Consider the following 16,508-nt stretch of genomic DNA (forward strand, 5'->3'; position numbering starts at 1 on the left):
CAGGCATGTGATTGGCCAATCAGGACTCATTGTTTCAGGGATGTACATAGTCGTGAATCAAGCAAATTGTGTGTTGTGTTGTTGTGGATGTGCCTACTTTCGGGCACCATTGCCATGACTGTCGGGTGGCCAGGGTGGGATGTCTATGGTGTGTCAGGGCAACACTGCGACACACACAGGATGCATTGTGGTAGTTCGGCTTCCATATCTGACTGTGCTCCCACATGTCTTTTCATACAGACTGACTGCGTTCTGATGTGTTCCACATGTCCAAGGGTTCTCGTGCAAGGGACATGCATGGGAAAGTTGCAGTGCTAGTGCTGCCTATGTCTTCTGCTGGCATGCATGGATTTCACTGTGTGTCTCCACCCCCATCAGATGTCCTTTGACATGCATTTCGGACTTCATTTGTACTCACCCAGCATCTATGTGTTGAGGCCTTGGTGCCTTTACAGGTACGCTGGCAGGGTACTATTGCGCAGGATCATGGAGTCGTGGGTGTATCCTGGAAGCGGGCACAGCAGAGGCTGAGGGTTAGGTCAGGTCTACATGTTATCTGCACATTCATGGAATGGTAATTCTTATGGTTTCTGTACGCCGCATCATTTACCGTGGGTGCTGCTATTGCTACATGTGTGCAGTCCATGGCTGCTATGACGTTCATGACTTGTCCAATGGCATGGCACTGGCCCTTCAGCTGGTTCACCTGTGCATGTGTGGCTGCCAATGCAATGTGCTCATTGACATGGACCAGCAGTGCATCCAGCACCTGTCCCAGCACGGCACTGAAGCTGGACTGGGCCATAGCATGCATCAAGGCAACTGTGTGTTGGTAGCTGCCAGTCCCATGGTATTGTAGCATGGACACAAGCTTCACGAGCGGGGGCACTGCAGTGCTGATAGCCATATGGCTGCCTATGTCAGCCTGGATTGTGTCCAGCAACTGTGTGATGGTTGCCATGTCCAGCCTATACTCGGTCACCAACTGCCCATCAGTCAGGACCCAGGGTGTTGGCCTGACCCTGGGGATGGCTGTCCACCTTGCTGGTGATACTCTCCTCCTCCTTCTCCTTCTCCTCATCCCCACTGCACCCTGTTCTCCCAGGGCCCTGGCCTGGTTGGCTGGCCTCTGTAGCTCCAGGCGTAGCAGGTAGATGTACACGTCAAGGCTTCCGGCTCCAAATGGCAGCATGGTGTTTGGAAGTGTGTTTTGTGCATGGGTGGGTCCTTTGTAGGCCTATGATTGGCATTGGTTTCACCTGGGCACTTTATGCAGTCTCCTGTGTTCTTTTACCTCCAGCATTTGGCTAGGGGTATTTTCGGGGGATTTTCCACCGGTTTTCTGCCACTAAATGCACCTACGCCGGACTCGTGATGGCTCTGTAATAGCGTGAACGGGTGCCAGTGCTATTACAGCCGGCTGTGCTACAGCCGGCTGCAATTGCTCTGGCAGGATTTGTACTTGTGATTCGGCAGAGCGGAATTGGCGGTGCTAACACCATTACTGTCGGATTTAAGGGTTACTGCCGAATTCGTGAGGAGGCCCTTTGTATGGGTCGAAAGGGACGCCAATAAGAAAAACTATTTGAGGTAAGATAATGTCAACGGTATTGCACTGTTTTAATGAAGAGAGAAGGGAAATAATGACTAAGTACCCACCCTTATTATACACGTAATTTCGGCATTCACAGAAGGAACTATAACGGATCCAACGGAACAGCAGCAGTATCAGCTAGCAATGGCAAGCCAGGAATTAGAAATCTAACACATGGATAAGTGACCCAAAAATGTGGGCTTGCTGTGAATTTTAAAATGGCAATTGGACGGCAATATAAGAGTCACCTTGAACCGAACTAAGAACCAATTTTATTTTACTAACAGGACTGACACTGCGCTCCTGCGAAACACTGACACCTACTCTTCCACTAGATGGCACAGAGAGGAATAGCCCATTTGCTGCCAATGTTCATGTATTCATATATGCTTGGAGTGCGTAGATGACATATTTTTTTTTATGAATCAAAAAATGGAAATGTTATGATTAAAGTGAACACATACTTATATCCCGCCGATTATTTAAAGGGGGTTATGCTTCTGAATGTATTAGGGGGAAAAACTCACCTGGTTTTAGCATGGTCACACCTTCTCCGACACTCTCAATAACTCCTGCTCCTTCATGGCCCAGAACCAATGGAAATGGCATGTTGTTTACCGCTCCATCAAGCACACGTTCATCTGTGCGACATATCCCGATTCCTAAAATCTGTATGGAAGTCAAACAACAAAATATGCCTTAATGGACTTGTAATGTTTTAGGTCTACTCCTCAGATCACGCATTTTGAGCAACGATTTTCTTGTTTGTCTCATTAGAAACTATACACGCCACTCATGTGCGACAGTACTTTTACGGCTAAAGCTGAGCATAATATTGTAATTAAAGACAGTGGGTCTCATTACAAGTTTGGCGGTAGCCTTGCCGGTAAAACTGGCAGGTTACCGCCAAACTTGCAATATTTTCCAGCACCCACAAATGGGCAATTACTGGGTCATTACGACCCAGCCAGACCCGGTAATTGCTCATTTGCGGCCGCCGGAAAAAAAATGCTCCCCATTCCCATTCGGCCCCATAGGGCTGAATGGGAAGGACGGATGCACCGGCACCATTAAAAACGGTGCCGGTGCATCCAACATGCTGTGCTCGCGGGTGCCTTTCTGCCGCCAGGTTGTACCTGGCAGGCAGAAAGTCACCCACGAGCACAACTCGTAGTTTGCCGGTCCGGGAACTACGATACCGGCAAGCTTACCGGTACCGTAGATCCCGGACCGGCAAACTTGTAATGAGGTCCAGTGCCTTGTATTATGACTAGTCCTGGTTTAATCTTTTCAGTGAAACTCTGTGTCACCTGCATTTCTGGGTGGTACCCTGTGTGAGAAACCTGAAGGTGTCTCACTTACTGGTCCCGGGGATCTGTCATCCAGGTGGACAGGACACAGCCATCGCTATGGATACAGTTCCTGGGGTGAGTGAGGATCCTCTGGATGGGGGGTCCTCGAGGAGCGGAAGCGGGACACTGACGGGTGAGACACGGTATCCCCCTTCTTATAACACCTTTTCCCCATCCTACCCTGTAGGATGCTCTAACACTCAAACCCCACCACCCTTTTCCGACACAAACACTTTCGCATACCATGAAAGACGACGGACAAACAGCAAAGCCATTTACCTGACATGTTCCAACGCCAGAGTCAGGCAAAGTCAGGAAATTGACCAGAATCACACACACCTGACGGCCCTTTCCCTTCCCCCACTGGGATAAAAGGTGGAGTACGATAGCACAATACCAGCAAGGCAGACCACACGACGAGAGAGCTAACTCAGCACGGCAGTTCAAGAGGAGGAGACAGACATGAATCGAGAGGGTGCCAAGGAGAGAAGTGACCTTGCCCTTTCCGACCCAGGCCTATGAAACCTCAGCAGAAGGAATCCTAAAACCACGAACAATAGCCAACGTATTTTGCAGCGGATGTCAACGGTACACAGGGTCCTCCTCTGCTGACAACCAAGCCGGGGAGAGACGCTTGGCCCCATGGTAACGGCCTTGACTCCAGAGACAAGAAAAGCCAAGCGGTTCATCACAGCTGGTGAGTCGCGGGGAGAGCCGATAAGAAACTGAACTGTGTTGAACGAAAGTAACCAGCGGCTGATTAAAGAAAGTACAAAGAACTGTTGATACGCAATGGGAAAGCCAGATATAGAAGAGTAAAGCACCACATGGGTGCTCACTCAGGAAACTCTGGCTGATTACCCTGTTGTTGAAATACTGTGACCAAAAGGCCTTGGGAGAAAGGCGAGAAGGCAGTCAAAGTGGTCATACAGGGGTCTAGTAAAATCCTCTGTACAGTTGAAAACCTTTGACAGACAGATGATTGTGAAGCTAAGGGAAATGAATCCTGCATCGTAAAGTTGGCAAGATTGAACCCGACCGAGGGAATGCCGATCAAGTAGGGGTAAAGCCAAAGGTCCAGATTAGCAGTGTGTTGACAAGAGTGAACCCAGAAGAGCGATGTCCACAGTGAACAGATCAAAAAGACATTAAGATTTGTGAATCAACTAGATGTCCCAAAGGAGATTGTGTTGAAAGCCATAGTGAACCCGGCTGAGGGAGGCTAACAATCGAGAGGGGTCCGAGCCCGGAAGAGGGGGAGCCAGGGGAGAAGAACTATCACCCAAGCACAAGCAGAGACAATCAGAAAAGAACTTTGGAATTTTTGCTAACCTTTTGTTCAATATTTTGGGAGCTCATCAGACCCTCGGAAGTGCAAAGCTCGAATACCGAAGGGCGTAATAAACTCCCTGTGGATCTGAGCCCGGAAGAGGGGGATAAAGAGGTAATAACCACCCTTGAACTGTGATCACTTGTGTCTGTCTTTACTGTTGCCACCATGAGTTCCTTACACCTGTCCATTGAATTTGGAAATATGTTTGGAGATTTTGGTGAAGTAAGTTCTTCTGTGTTCATTCTGACAGTCTGTAGACATTGAAAATAATACTATGCATAGCAAGATCAGGAAAGGGTTTGAAAACATTTCTCACTGTTCTGAGGAACAATGATTCCTCTTTTTGAAACCCCCCCACTCCTCTCTCCAATATGATTTCGAGTGTGGCTAACTAGACGGCAAGTGATTTTGTTACTGCAGATTTCCAGCTTTTTTCTACGAAATGCAGGGGACACTCTCCTGCAGCCCTATTACCATACACAACCTCTCTGCTTCTATCAAAACAATAAGCACTTCCCCAAACCACCATCTGTCCTTTTAATGCTTGGTGATTTTTACCGCTGAATATTCTGCACTGAATAAAAATGTGCAGTGACTATTCGACGGTAGCATCACTGGATATCCATTTAGACCTGTTTTCACAAAGACTTGAACTGGAGCAAATAAAGGGATGCTTTGAGCATCTCAGAATTTTTTCTGCTACCTTACATCTTATTCACAAAGACTAAAACTGAAACAAATCTGGTGATGTCTGGAGCATCTTTGAGATACTTATGTGAAATTGCGATTCACAAAACCTTGCTCACGGGCATGTCAGAGAAGATCCAGGCAGCTCTATATTTGCTCAGGTCTCAGGCTTTGTGGATCTATGGCGCAGCAGGAACAGGCTCGGGGCACCCCCTGACTCGCTCTGATGCAAATGGTAATGATTTGAGCCCTTAGACCTATTTGCATAGCAGTTAGCTTCAGGTCAAAACAAGGCAATTAAATCAGATGTACCCTGATTTCTAGTATTCTTTTAGAACTAAAATATACTTGTAAATGGCACCATTCAGAAATAGGATTTGGCCATTATTGATGAAGGGTCCCCTTTAAATGTATTTCTGATACATGGTGAGCACAAAATGACAAAAATCACCAGCTTTCGTTTTGTGATATAGTTTTATTTCTCAAAGCTTTTCACAGTGTCGTTTTATATACAGTCTGATACATACACCATTAAACGCAAAACAGATAATGCCAACACATATGGAATTCAAAATGACAGGACATATGAAACAAAAGTGAAAAATCTCCAAATAACATTCACTTTCAAATAACAATTAATTTACTTTAAACACAATGTAATAAAACTACAATTTGTCACCACAGTCACAATTATTAAAAAATGTGATGACTACCCACAATTCTCATCGAGAATTGATACATTCTCAAAGTTCCAATATTATGTACAAATCATCTAAAGTGGGTGAGACACAAGTTTTTAGATTTGACCCCATTCAAAAAATATGTATTAATGTTTCCACTTTCCCATTTGCTTTACATAACCTATACATTCTTTCAGTTCGAGGGATTTATTGGCATGAGCCCGTATGTTCTAACGTTTAAAATATGCTAGAGCGAAATTTCCAATACATACTGCGAAAAAAAATTGTCAGGACATTTTTACAAATATCTGAGAGATCATTCCTTGGCTGGGCTAACTTTTAAATAATCACATAAGCAAGATTTCATTGCCATACAATTGTAATTATTTAAACTATACCATTTATAGGTTTGCTTGTTGGGGTTCCTTATTGTTTACTGTATGGTAATTCCTCATTATTTATGTAATCAATTTCCATAAGGAAATGAACACATTTTTAAAACAAATCTGAAATTTGACATTTCCGATCTGTGTTCCATTTCAAATGGAATAAAGGGTCATTTCAAGCGAGTTTTTGAATAAAAGGTTACTTTCTTTATCGGCAGTACACTTTCCAAGATTTTAAGACCTAAATGTATCCTAATTCATTCTATTGGCGTTTGGGAGTAGGCAGCCGTGAAATTGCTCCCTAACACAATCCTTCTAACCGCTTCAATCATAATTGGGTGCATCCTGCCTCATCTACAGACCATACAAAACAGTGGGAAGGATTTTTTTTATATGCAAATAGTGTGTTTTCTTTAAAATCAAACTGAAACCTTGAATGGGATAACAAATTAGAAAGGCTACAATACACGTTGTAAGCATTTTTGGTCTGCAACCATTTCCAAAGTATTTTCTCCATCAGTAAAAGAGAAAATGAAAGGCAATCAATATATGTGTAAGCCTCTTTGATCACAAACTAAGGTGGCCCAATGATCAAGCTGCTCAGTTGTAGGGTGATCATTCCCATGCCAATCTGCATCACCCAATAAAGGGTATACTCTGCAGGATGCAGGATTATTCTATAATACTACAGTGGAGCCACACAAAAATTGCGGTGCGAACTGGCATTTTGCCCTGTTAAGTGCCAATGTCAAATATAGCTAATAGTGCCCTTTGCTGCTCAGCGTAAAAAAATCATCAGCCACCCATCAGGGAACAGGAAAAACCCAAAGCCAAGTAATACCCTATTTCTACTGCCCTGAGTGTTCGCAGATGTAAAGAATTATGTTTCTATCTGCGATATTTGTCAGAGGACCGCATCCACTCCAATTCCCTAGGCCCTGCTACAGCCACTTCCCATCATCGAAGTACCCTTTTCCTGCATCACGATGGACATAGTGGGCTGTGAGAAGCCCATTACTAGTTTCCAGGGATCGGTCATACAGGTGGCCAGGACACGGCAATCGCTATTGCATCCAGTTCCTGGGGGTAGACCAGTGCGGGAGGATCTTCTGGATGGGAGGTCCTCGGGGAGTGGACGTGGGACACCGGCAAGTGAGACGTGGTATCCCCCTTTTTATAACACTGTTTCCCCCATCCTACCCCATAGGATACTCACTCTACTCTGCCCCTTTTCCGACACGAACACTTTCGCACACCACGAAAGAAGACGGACAAACACCAGAGCTGTTTACCTGACATGTTCCACCACAAGGGTCAGGCAAAGTCAGGCAATTGACCAGAATCGTACACACCCGAGGGCCCTTTTCATTCCCCACATGGATAAAAGGTGGAGCACGAGAGCACAATATGAGCAAGGCAGACAGCACGACGAGAGAGCCAACTCAGCACAGCAGTTCAAGAAGAGGAGAAAGACGGCGCGAATCGAGAGGGTGACCAGGAGAGAAGCAACCTTGCCCTTTCCAACCCAGGCCAGTGAAACCTCTATGGAAGGAATTGTAAGACCGTGAACAATAGCCAGCGTGTGTTGCAGCAGTTGTCAACGGTACACAGGGCCCTCTTCCGCTGAAAACCAAGCCGGGGAGAGATGCTTGCCACCGTCAGTACTGGCCTTGACTCTAGAGACAAGAAAGGCCAAGCCGTTCATCACAGCCGGTGAGTCGAGGGGGAGCCGATAAGAAAGGGGTCAAAGTGGTCATACAGGGGTCTTGTAAAATCCTTTATATAGTCGAAAGTCTTTGACCGACGGATGATTGTGAAGCAAAGGGAAGTGAATCCCACATTGTAAGAACTGTTCAAGAAACTGTGTGATTAGCACAGTTGGCAAGAGTGAACCCGATGGAGGGTAGCCGATGAAAAAGGGACTAAGCCTGAAGTCCCAATGAATAGTGTGTTGGCAGAGGAATATATACATTGAACTGTTTAAAAAGACATTAAGCCTTGTGAATCTCACAGAGGAGATTGTATTGAAAGACCTAGTGAACCCGATGGAGGGAAGGCCAGCATTCGAGAAGGGTATGAGCCCTGAAGAGGGAGATCCAAGGGATGAAGTAATATCACCTCCAGTACAATCAGGAAAGAACTGTTGTTTATTATATTTGTTATACACCATCAGACCCTCAGAAGCAAGAAAGTTAACCACCAAAGGTACTGATATTGCAAGGAACTTTTTGATCGATCTAAGCCCGGAAGGGGGGGGATCTAGCGGTGAAAAGGCATCACCCAATGCACAAGCAGAAAGGAACTTTGGTTTGTTATTTTTTGAATACATCAGGTCCTCGGAGGGAAGAGACTTTTTGTAGAAAAGAGACTTAACCCCCGAAGGCTTTGATAGCTGAGAGCTGAACTGTTGGCTCATGCTGGGAAAGTTCGAGCGTGTGCTGTGCTCCGGAATCCCGCCTTGTCCCGTGCTCAAAACGTGGGGAATGCAGACCCCGACTACAGCATCCGGGCTTATTATTTGTAAACACTTCTTTCTTTCCTCTGAACCTTATCCCACACTTTGTGTTTAGCGTAAGGACTGGCAATAGGTTTTTCTTAGAATAGGCCGTTTTATTTTGACAAGATGCCACTAGGACTGCCGTATTATTATTTGATGGTTGTAGCTTGCTCCCATTTTAGATTTAGGCTTAGATTAGGTGTTTTTCCAAACTGCGTATACTGTTCAATAAACACCCTTGAACTGTCACCACTTGTGTCTGTCTTTACTGTTGCCACCATGAGTTCCTTACAGGGCCTGCTAGAAACAGCGAAGCTGGGAAATAAATTCATACTCGTGATTGTTGATTATGCTACACCGTATCCCGAAGCATTTCCCCTTGGGAACAATACGAGTCAACAAATACTTAAACATCTACTTCCCTTCCTTTGCTTTCACAATTTGGATTCCGAAAGGAAATCCTCACAGATCAAGGTACCACTTGTATGTCTAAAATTGTGCAAGATGTAAAAGAAATGCTACACATTAAAACCATGCATACCTTTGTGTATCTCCCACAGACCGATGGCCTTGTGGAAAGGTTTAACCGAGCCCTATAAAGAATAATAAACGAGCTGTTAGAGGCCGATGGTAGAAATTTGGATGTTATGATTCCCTGGGCTCTCTTTGCGGTAAGGAAAAAACCGTAGGTGTCTCTAGGATAGTCCCAATTTGAATTATAATATGGCGAGAACCTCGAGACATAATGGATATGTTCAAAGAGACCTGGGAAGAGAGAGAAGAGGATATCCTACCTATTCCCCAGATAGCTGATTAGCTAAAATCCCATATGGCTTATGTTAGAGAAATCATAAAACAACACTTAGATAGGGCCCAAGAACATCAAAAGACCTCACATAGTAGACAAGCAGAAGCTCGATCTTTCTCCGTTGGGGAATCTGTATTACTTTGCCTTCCAACCTCAGAGAATAAAATGATCTCTAAATGGTGCAGTCCCTATACAATTCTTGCGAGAAAAGGTTCCTTGAATTATGTAGCGGCCCAACCGGATAGATGCTAGAGAACACAAAACTATCATGTGAACTTGTTCAAAGAGTGGAAAGTCGATCCGGTAGAGCGGACTATTGTAACCATGGCCACCCTCCTTACCGACCAAGACCTAGAACACCAGCTGGTCCTTAACCATCTACCACTCTCCCAATAAGAAGATGTTCATGATTTACTGAACCAATTCCCATTTGATCCTGCCCCGAGTGATATCACAGGAAGTGAAGGCAAACGACCTTCAGCTAGTACAGATGCGCCTAACACCTGTGTTTCCAGGCACTCCCATTTCAGCCTTATATAAGAACTGAGGCACAGAGGGAGGCGTGATTTGTCCATGATCACACATTTGGGGAATGTAATTTTCCATATTCGATGTGTGGTCTATTTGTAAAACATACATAATGCAATGCAACAGGGTAACCAAAATCTCTATAGATCAATGGACACAGAAGTACTCGTTATCTGTGGCGTTGCTGTGTTAAACAAGCCAAAAAAGCACTGACCTGGGGAGGCGTTCGCTGCTTTTTACCCAGGAGCAAAATCCTGAACGAGCAAGGCCTGAAAATGAAATCATTGACCAGGATTTGTATCAACAAAATTCCCTGGTTATAAATGTATCTATGAGTCAGCTATCACTACGATAGAGGAAACCTATTAGACTGGTCTACATGCACTAGGGGAGTGCACCTGATAACGTTATCTTTGCTGGAGTATAATACCTGGGAAAGGTTCTTTCAATGTATCCAAGACCCCCATAGTTTTTATTATCTAAGTGTAATACTGGGTGCCAGAGGACTTAAAAAGCCCCACCATTTAATGTAATATCATTGCTGCACGCATAAGTCCCTGGCACCACAAAGTTATTTTAAATTGAAAACACCCACAAGTTGCTTCTCACCCGCAGACTCACTGGCAGACTTGAAGGTGTGCACTGTACACTACCGCTTGGTGAGACAATGGCGCAGCACAATATTTGGGGGCCCCCCTGCAGACCATGCTGTGGGGGCCCCCGCCAAGCTCCGTAACCACGAACAGCGCATGCCACACCCCTGGCCGGCCTGGACCACCACATGTGGGCAATGTCCTTGATGATTATGCTGATGCAGGGGCATGCACTACTGCAAGTGAAAGAATTAAATATGTTGTTTAATTCAACTTTATATGTTTCACATAGCGTAGAAAGAAGGGGGAGGTGCCTGGTCCACAAATTTACCAATATGGCTGGTGAGTTATTTTCTTGGAGGGTATAAATAGTTGCCACAGGTATGCGATTGTGACCGATCGTAGCGAGGGGGCCAGAACTTACGAAAATGGGTTTAAAGGTTAGGGGGGATTCCACCTCCTCCCCTGGGATAGAATGGTGCATTACACAGCACACTTTCTGTGAAAATGTGGGTAAAGGGCCAACAATATGAGTAAAAAGCCATCAATCGGTTTTGTAGAGTGTGGGATAAATCATGAAAAAAGTACAATAGATGCGAGTCACCAAGAGTGCACAGGGCATTTCCCAATGCAATATCATGCCGGTCCCTGCAAAATACGCCAGTATAAAAAACATTTTCATGCTGGCTGTGCCCATACATTTCCATGCTGTCTCAACCAACATTTGCTAGTATTCCCATATAAAAACATACTCATGTTCTATTTAAGATGTTTTTTATAGTATCATCACTGGCACTGGGCACAAAACTGGGTCTGGCAATACATGCCAGTACTCCTATGTAAGAACATACTCTTGTTGGTTTGGCCATTAAAAGTGACATGTCACAATATGAAAACCTGTCTAAACTGGTTCCAATGTAAGCTAATCTAGACCCATAAGAACACTTATCATGTTTGATTCATAATAGATGCTCAGTTAATAAAAAGTCATGCTACGGTAAAAAAATATACAGGCTACTACACCAAAACATCAGTCTAGCGAGGTAACACAACTTCTCATGCTTGCTTTTTTAAAGATGCCAAGTAATAAATGTCATGCCACAGTAAGCAATGGCTAGACGACTGAATGCATCAAAATGCCATTCTAGCCAGGTAATGACACTCATGAACTTGGCTTTGCCCAACAATACCAGTAAAACATGCAAAGTCAATAAAGGATGTGTCAAAAATGGTTTAGTGATCCCCAGTCTCCCAGGGCCTTACACACACATGCACCCATGCATCCCCTTTCACATTCATTCTCACTGCATTCACCACTCAGGCACACACTCACCCACCCACCCACAACATTCAAACACACACTACCACATTCATACACATTGACCCACCAGTTATTCACTCACACCTTCTCTTACATCCACTCATTGCATTCTCTACACAGGCACACACTCACCTGCCCTGAACATTCAAAAACACACCCTCACATTCATATTCATTCACCCACCAGTCACTCACTCACACCTTTTCTTACCTCCACCCATTGCACTCTTCTTACAGGCACACAGTCACCCACCCACCAAGAATATTCAACAAAACACCATCACATTTATACTCATTCACCCACCAGTCACTTGTACCTTCTCATACATCCACTCATTGCATTCTCTACACAGGCACACAGCACGCGCAACATTCAAAAACACACCATCACCATCATGTTCATTCACCCACCAGTCACTTGCACCTTCTCTTACATCCACTCATTGCATTCTCTACACAGGCAAACACCCACTCACAACATTCAAAAACACACCATCACTTTCGTACCCATTCACCCACCAGTCACTGACTCACACCTTCGCTTACATCCACTCAATTGCATTCTCTACACAGGCGCACACACCCACCCAGAACATTTAAAAACACACCATCACCTTCATACTCATTCATCCACTACTCACTCACTCACTCACTCACTCACTCACTCACTCACTCACTCACTCACTCACTCACGCCTTCTCTTACATCCACTCATCACATTCTCTACACAGGCACACACCCACCCACTCAGAACATTAATTCAAAAACACACATCACATCACTTCTCATTCATCCACCATTCACATACATACATCTGACACGCACTTCACACATGCAGCAAAATACAATTTTTTTTAAAAGAAGCCTTCTTACCTTTTTCTTGCAGCTTCAGTCCATCCTTCAAGGCCACCCTCGGCTCCTCCATGCTGCTCACAAACAGCTGCGAGGAAGATTGGACCTCTGAGCTCCGCACCATCAGTGCATTAGCTGCTCAGCCGAGCAGCGTAAGGGAAGCGAATGTATGAATCTTCCCGAAAAGGTAATGCTGTTGAGATGGGTGAACAGTGATATTTAGGGCTGGGAAAGCCACAAAAGCTATGGGAGCCTGATAAACCAGATCGGGCAGATGCCCTGCCTAAATCGAACTGAAGCAAGCCCATCAGAGGGCTAGAGGGCTTTAGTTTCATTTAGTTTATTGTATTGTATATGGCAGCCTGGCCCTGTGGCAACTGGGCGCTTGGCATGGTTACAAGATAACAGGTAATATATACATGGTTGTTAAATTACAGGATAATCGTTACATATGCATAGTTCTTGTAGTGCATGTTATCCACAATTTGTGCAGTCCATTGTGGGACGGGGATATACAATACAAAAAAATGGCAAGTAGGATATTTACAGTTTAATTACAACTGGTTCATGTTGTTTGTGTTGGCTAGATATGTCAATAAATATATGTACAAGTGTCTCAAGTGAGTGAAGGTGAGGTGCGGGTTTAGTCTTCTTTGGCGATAAGCCAGGTTTTAGCATTTTGTCTGAATTGATGGAAGGAGGGTTTGGTTCTGAGAGCAAGTGGTAAGGAGTTCCAGAGTTTCGAGGCAAGGACTGGGAAGCTTGCGCCACCTGATCTTTGGAGCTTATGTCTGGGGACATTTAAGCAATGGGTTTGGGCTGATCTGGTTGGCTGAGATAAGATGTTGAGGGTGAAGTGGTCAGCAAGGTATTTGGGGGCTTGGTTGGACAGGCACTTGTGGGTAAGAGACAGTGTTTTGTACTGAATTCTCTGGGGTATAGATAGCCAATGGGTGGTACGTCCCAGATCTGAAATGTGTTCAGGTTGCTCTGGGAGCATTATTTTGAACAACTTGAAGCTTATCAATGTTCTTTTGGCTGGTGCCAAGACAGAGTGCATTGCAATATTCTACTTTAGAAAGTACTAAAGCTCTAGCAAGGGTTGTGCAGTTGGCTGTGGATAGGTAGGGTCTGCAGGTGTTAATAAGCTTGCATGTGTAGGCGGTAGAGGATGAGATGGCGTTGATTTGTCTTGTCAGGGTGAGGGAAGAGTCGAGGTATATTCCTAAGGTTTTTACATGGTTATATAAAGAGATGTTGTTGCCGTCAATGGTGAATGTTTGGTAAAGTTTGACAAGGTTGTTAAGTCTGGATTGGGAACCTAAGAGAAGAAGCTCAGTCTTGTCGTCATTGAGGCATAGTCCATGCTTGGCCATCCATTCTTGGATGATAGAATAGATGTTATTGAGGACTTTATTGTCAGTGGAGTAGTCGCCTGTTAGTGGGATGAGTATTTGAGTGTCATCTGAATAATTTGTGTAGATGACACCCAAATGATCCAGTATGTCGAATAGGGGTTTTGTAAACACGTTGTATAGTGTGGGCGAGACGCAGGATCCCTGTGGGACGCCGCAGGTAGCGGGGGCTGGTTCGGCGGCAGCAGTGGGTGCGAAGACCCTCATAGATCTATTGTTCAAGAAGGATTGAATCCAGGCGTTCGCTTTGTCAGAAAAGTTGGCTGCAGAGGCTAGGTGTTTGCATAGAATGTCATGATTTGCTAAGTCGAAAGCAGCTGATAAGTCAAGAAGGAGTAGGAGGGCCAGTTTTCCATTGTCTTTTAAATTGTCCTTTTGAGTATTGAGGTCGATCAGGGTGGTCTCTCTCCCATGTTTAGGGCGGAAGCCAGATTGTCTTAGTCCAAATAAGTTGTTTTCCTCTAGGTGGTTCTGGATCTGCAGATTGGCTGCTCTGTCCAGTATTTTTAAGAGGAAAGGCACTGTTGTGATGGGTCTGTAGTTGGTGGGAATGCTGGGGTCCAGTGTGGGTTTCTTGAGCAGTGGTAAGACCCAAGAGTCCTTAAGGTTGTCAGGTACTATGCTTGAAGTGAATGAAGAGTTTATGAGTGAGGTAATGAACGGGGCTAGATGTTTGGCCGCGTCTTTGATTACTGGGGCTGGGCAGGTGTCACCTTGGAATTTGGACGGTTTCAGGGTGGATATTATGTCTTCGACCTCTTTGGTGGTGATGGTTGAGAATTCGAAAGGGGTACTGTTGTCTGTTTGTTTGATGGGAGGGGATGGTGTGAGGTTATTAGCAGTCGTAAGGCTGGCTTTCTTAACTTCCATTTTTGCTTGGAGCATGGCAATTTTGCCGAGGAGGGCTTCTTGTATATTTGTACACCACAAGGTATCTTTGGTGCATGTGTCAGGTATGGGAGATGGGGATTTGAGTCCTCTTAGGATATTGAAGAGCTCTTTTGTGTTAGATTTGGCCTTACTGATTCTTTTGTTGTACATATTATTTTTAGTTTGGACGATGGCTTGCTTGTATATGTTGGAGGCTGAGGTATATGACATCTTGTTGATGATTGAGGGGGAGTGTCTCTATACTGATTCGGCATGTCTCTTGTTTTTCCGAAGCGTTTTTAGTTCAGGGGTGAACCAAGAGTTGAGGTGAGCGTGTGATTTGGCTTTGTGTAGTTTAAGTGGCACAACGATGTTGATGGCTTTGAGGATAGTTAAGTTGTATAACTCTACTAGATCTGTGGGGTTGGCAATGGTGGGTGTGAAGTCAATGATGGGTTGGAGCAGTGGGATTAGCTTCTCAGCTGTGATATTTTTGCTATTTCTAGTAAATGCAGGTGGGGCATTAGTTGTAGGTGGTGATGCATGTTTGTTCTTGTTGATGGTGAAGGTGATTAGATGGTGGTCAGTCCAGGCACAGTGTGTGTTGGATAGGATGGTGGTATCGCAGTTAAGGTCCGCTAACCAGTCAAGGGGTTTTAGAGCTGTGATAAACCTAGTGACATTAATAGTCGAGGCAGGGAAAGCCACAAGGGTTACAGGAGCCCAATAAACCAGAGCGGGCAGACGCCTTGCCAAAGTCAAGCTACAGCCTGCCTATCAAAGGGCCAAAGGGCTTTGGGAAGCCCAAGAACCATAAAATAGAATGAACAGAAAAAGAGAGAGAGAACCTGGAGGGCTCCAATCCTTAAGTATGAAACAAGAACATTGTCAAGTATGAAGTTGGAAATGATGGAATTTTATTAAGAAAACATTTTCTTACTGGAAACAGGGAACCATATGGAAGTAAGAGTTGGCATACAGAGAGCATGCAGAGAGGTTGTGAACCGTGTTGCGAGACATTAATGAGCTTTTAAAAAACCCTTGGAAAAGAATCCAAATGATTGGGCCAGGAAGAAGCTAAGGACAGAGGCTATTGTTCACGCCTCCTTTCTTTTTTTTTTTTTTACCTAAGTGGTCAGGCCAGTTAGCTAATAGGATTTGGACTAAGGACTATTTCTTTTGGACTTTGACAAGCAACCTTACTTTTAGCTGGTTAGGCAGGGAACTTCCCTCATAGCAGTAGGGCTACATTGGTGTTTTCTTTTTATTTAAATAAACATCTAATTCACATGGCAAATCTTAGTCTGAGTCCTTCTTCTGGTTTGCCACCCTTCAAATTGGGATGTAAAGAGCAGCCATTTGTGGTAAATGTATAGAAGCTCTCCAACATTTAAAAGTACATACATATAAGGCTTCCCCGTATGGAAATTGGACTTTATTCTGCGTTTCAAAGTAATAATCATAATAGACTCTATTTAATTGCCTATAAAGTACTGTCATGAACAGTGCTTCTTGGGACCTTAATTGTGATGTGCAATTTTTGCCAGGGCGCTTACACCATGCCAAACGGCACTTGCCATGGTGCAATGGTTT

General features: G+C 44.6%; 1 protein-coding gene across 2 annotated transcripts in view; it reads right to left on the bottom strand.

The window, feature by feature from the left end:
* Positions 1 to 16,508, bottom strand: part of LOC138515895 (alcohol dehydrogenase 1-like) — a 309,712-nt gene that overhangs the window by 183,815 nt on the left and 109,389 nt on the right. For both annotated transcript variants that reach the window (XM_069630656.1, XM_069630657.1), the window contains exon 4: positions 2,122 to 2,263. In XM_069630656.1, coding sequence (XP_069486757.1) covers positions 2,122 to 2,263 — 142 coding nt within the window. The remainder of the gene's footprint in view (positions 1 to 2,121; positions 2,264 to 16,508) is intronic.

The sequence above is a fragment of the Ambystoma mexicanum genome, chromosome 6q (assembly GCF_040938575.1).
Source record: "Ambystoma mexicanum isolate Mex_15411 chromosome 6q, UKY_AmexF1_1, whole genome shotgun sequence".
NCBI classification, from domain to species: Eukaryota; Metazoa; Chordata; class Amphibia; order Caudata; family Ambystomatidae; genus Ambystoma; species Ambystoma mexicanum.